This window comes from Lipotes vexillifer, unplaced genomic scaffold (genome assembly GCF_000442215.2).
Source record: "Lipotes vexillifer unplaced genomic scaffold, Lipotes_vexillifer_v1.1 scaffold1347, whole genome shotgun sequence".
Taxonomy (NCBI): Eukaryota; Metazoa; Chordata; class Mammalia; order Artiodactyla; family Lipotidae; genus Lipotes; species Lipotes vexillifer.
The window spans coordinates 515,814-519,142 of NW_006796201.1; the positions used below are offsets into that span (position 1 = coordinate 515,814).

The 3,329-nt window shown below is 62.5% G+C and overlaps 2 protein-coding genes across 2 annotated transcripts in view; one reads left to right on the forward strand and one right to left on the reverse strand.

Moving 5' to 3' along the window:
- Positions 1–683, forward strand: part of KATNB1 (katanin regulatory subunit B1) — a 21,785-nt gene extending 21,102 nt beyond the window's left edge. The window contains exon 19 of the mRNA XM_007468297.1: positions 260–683. Within this exon, the coding sequence (XP_007468359.1) occupies positions 260–392 (133 nt within the window). The 3' untranslated portion in view covers positions 393–683. The remainder of the gene's footprint in view (positions 1–259) is intronic.
- A 1,437-nt stretch (positions 684–2,120) lies between these two features.
- The window catches only part of KIFC3 (kinesin family member C3), a 36,316-nt gene continuing 35,107 nt past the window's right edge, over positions 2,121–3,329 (reverse strand). The window contains exons 18-20 of the mRNA XM_007468298.1: positions 3,060–3,168; positions 2,540–2,568; positions 2,121–2,341 (exon numbers count right to left, since the gene is read on the reverse strand). Of these exons, the coding sequence (XP_007468360.1) occupies positions 2,564–2,568; positions 3,060–3,168 (114 nt within the window). The 3' untranslated portion in view covers positions 2,121–2,341; positions 2,540–2,563. The remainder of the gene's footprint in view (positions 2,342–2,539; positions 2,569–3,059; positions 3,169–3,329) is intronic.

Sequence of the window (3,329 nt, forward strand, 5' to 3'; positions counted from 1 at the left end):
TGCTGAAATAGCTTATAGAGGTCATTGTGCCCGAGATGGTGGCTCGGGGCACGGGGTAGGGTTGCCAGAGCCTTGGTTCCCACATGGCCTGGCTCTGCCCTGGGCCCTGGCCCAGCCTCAGTGGGTCCAGCACTCTGGGCCTCAGCCTTCCTCCGGGAGGAGGGCTGGAGCGATTCGTACAGGAAAGGCTCCGGGATTGGGTGGGGGTAACGGTGACCGTGCCGGCCAGACACCTCAAGCGTGGCCCCTCTGCCCACAGGCTGCACAAGTGCCGGGTCTGCTACAAGCAGCTCAGGAGCATCAGTGGCCTCGTCAAGAGCAAGTCGGGCTTGAGTGGCCGCCACGGCAGTGCCTTCCGCGAGCTGCACCTGCTCATGGCCAGTTTGGACTGAGGAGCCCAGAGGGTGGTAGCACCCTCAGGCCTGGCCTTGGCCCCCCCCACTCCTGTTCCCTGTGCACCCACCGGCCCATGAGCCTCTGCCCGGCCCCCACTGCTGCCCTGCGGTCATCCTCGAGGCGGTGGCGCTGGCCCATTGGCCACCTCCACAGCCCTAAACTCTGACAACTTCTCTCCAGCAACAGCTGCCCAGCTTTGTCCGACTCCTGCTTCCTGGGGCAGCGAACCGAGCCCTGGGGCTGCTGCTGTAATTTATAAAGTGAATTTTATTAAATTTGTAACTATTCCCTGCTTTCCTTGCTGGGAGGTGCAGCCTCTGGCCACAAGGCTCTCCTGGGCCCCATATTGCCTGCCTGGCTCTTCAGAGATGAGACCACTCCTTCTCCAAGACCCAGAGGCGGTGCAGCAGGCAGCGTGGCCAGCAGGGGGCAGCAGAGCGATGGGCCGGCGGGAAGGGGTAAGTTCAGACTTGCTCCGGGGAGAAGAGGGACCCAGCAACTCCCCCTTTCACGGCTGTAGGAGAAACAGGTGAGGAGTGGGCTCATCAGCTCATCCTCTCTGTCTCAGCCACACTCCCACTGTCCCGTGGATGCCTCCAGGGCCAGCAGGTGTACACTGCAGGGGTCCAGGACCCCAGCCTTGCAGGCATGGCCACCACTAGGCTGGCCCAGGGCCCACCACCCTCCCCCATTCCTCCAGGAGGCCTCCAGGGATAGGACTGGAAGGGCAGCTGCCCCATCCTCCAAACAGCTTTCACTCCCTGCAGGAGCCCCCCAGTGCTGGCTGGCTGCTCCCCTGACCCAGGGGTCGTCCCTTATGCTCCTGAGGCAGGTTCCACCCCAGTTTGGTGGGAGGGCCTCAATGAGCCCTGCCCATGTTTCCCCAAGGCTGGGACGGGGTGCAGGCCAGCACAACCCCCGTGGTGGGGAGCAGCGTCGGGGGGCGCTGCCCTGGTGGGTGGGGTGCTGTCGGCAGAGGCAGAGGGAGGAGGGGTGCGGCACTCACCTGTGGCCAGTTCACCTAAGGGGGCAAGGCCAGGGCAGAGGGCAGGTGGTGGAGTGGGGCCCACTCCGGCTGGGTTTTTGGCAAGCCTTTGGAGAGCCTGAGTTTCCCATCTATAAGATGGAGGTGACAACACTGTTGTATGGGTCACAGTCATGATAAGGACGGGGTTGGGGGGAGGTGGCCCCCCTCCTAGTCAGGAATGTTCAGAAAAACATGATCCTGACTTGGTGACCAGCCAGCAGTGGGGAGCCAATGGCACGTGCCAGTGCCCTGCTTGCCCCCTGCGACCTGACCAGGGGTTCACGAGACCAACTCTTCCAGACGGTGCTTGTGTAAAAAGGTTATTTTAATAAGTAAAAATGGCTAAGCTTCCAAAAGTTCTTAAATAGGATTTCAGAGGGAGGAAAATGTCAAGAGGCCAGTGGGCAAGGTGATAGCCTGGTGCCAGGCACATGAGGGGGAGCAGCAAGATCCCCACCCACTGGCCTCCTGCCAGCCATAAATACAGCTTGGCCCGTGGCGGCAAGGGCCGTGCTCCTGTGTGCACCTAGGGACACTCTATACACGCCCAGTGAGACACTCCTCCTGCCTGGGAGCCAGGGAAGAGTGGGGCAGGGCCGCCCACCAACCGCCCAGTTCCCACTGTTCCTGTGCCTTCCGGGGGCTCCTCAGCCCACCCACTAGGGAGGGGCCCTGCAGGCTGGGGAGGGTTGGGCCAGCCCATGCCACCTGCGCCCAGAGCCACAGCCGAGACACCATTTCCTTCTGAGCGTGTTTCTTATCTCTGAGGGTAGACGGGCGAACGAGGAGCCTCCACTCTGGCCTCTGCCCTGCGGGCTCCAGGCGCTGCAGCGGGAACAGGCCAGGCAGGCGTCAGGACCCAGTCCCTCGTCCGGCAGAGTGAGCATGTCCATCACACAGGCAATGGCCTCGACTTCCCTGGGGGAGGGGGAGGGTTTGTCAGCACCAGGATTGTTGGCCCCTGTCCCAGAGCAGGAGGGAGCTGCAGAAGCACCCAGGCAGCAGGCAGCGGACCCCAGACCCCGCCCTGAGCAGCCAGCTTCCCGGCACAGCCCTGCAACCCGAGGCGGCCAGGCGGCTGGATGGGCAGCCCTGGGCTGCGGGCCCGACACTCACCTGGAGACTTTGCAGCCCCAGCCGTCAGGCTGAAATCAAAGCAACAGGTATCTCACCGGTGGGCCCACCTTGGGCCAGGACCCCCCGGGACCCTGCTGCCCCCCTCTTCCTTTAGACTCAAACACTCACCAGGCCCTTCTGTGAGTGGGCCAAGCTGGGGGCTGGAGCCCCGCATTCTAGTCCTGTGGCCTGGCTCACTCCTCATCTGGGACAGGTGAGCCTTGTCCCTTCTACCCCCCCCGGAGCCAAGGCCTGCCTTGGACGGTGTATCTTGCATGAGCCCAACCAGCCCATCCTCAGAGGTTCAGAGGACTGTGTCCTGGGCTTCATGGCAGCAGCCCTGCTAGGAGCCCGGAGGGCTGGGCCCAGCACTGTCTGCCCTGGCTACTATCCCAGGGCCGGGGAAGGTTGTGAAACAGGTTCTGGAGAAGTTTTATAAACTTCAAAAACAAAAAAGAAAGAAAGAAAAGAAAAAGCCCATTCAGATAAGGGCAGCCTGGCCCACTCCCTAAAGACTCACCCGAAGGCTGCAGCTTCCTCCTGATGGACCCTGGGCGGCTAGTGGTCCCAGAGCCAGGGGCCGAGTGGGCGCGTGCTGAGGGCTGTGGCGTCTGGCAAGCTGGCTCCCACTGTGGGCAGAGAAGGGCAGGTGGGTGGGGCCTGCTGCCCTGGGTCTGCCACCTACCCCACACGTTTCCCCTCCCCAGCCACCTGAAACCGTTTCCTCATCTGCAAGATGGACATGATGATGGTACAATAACCGTGGTGGGGGGGGGGGTGTGAGACAGCA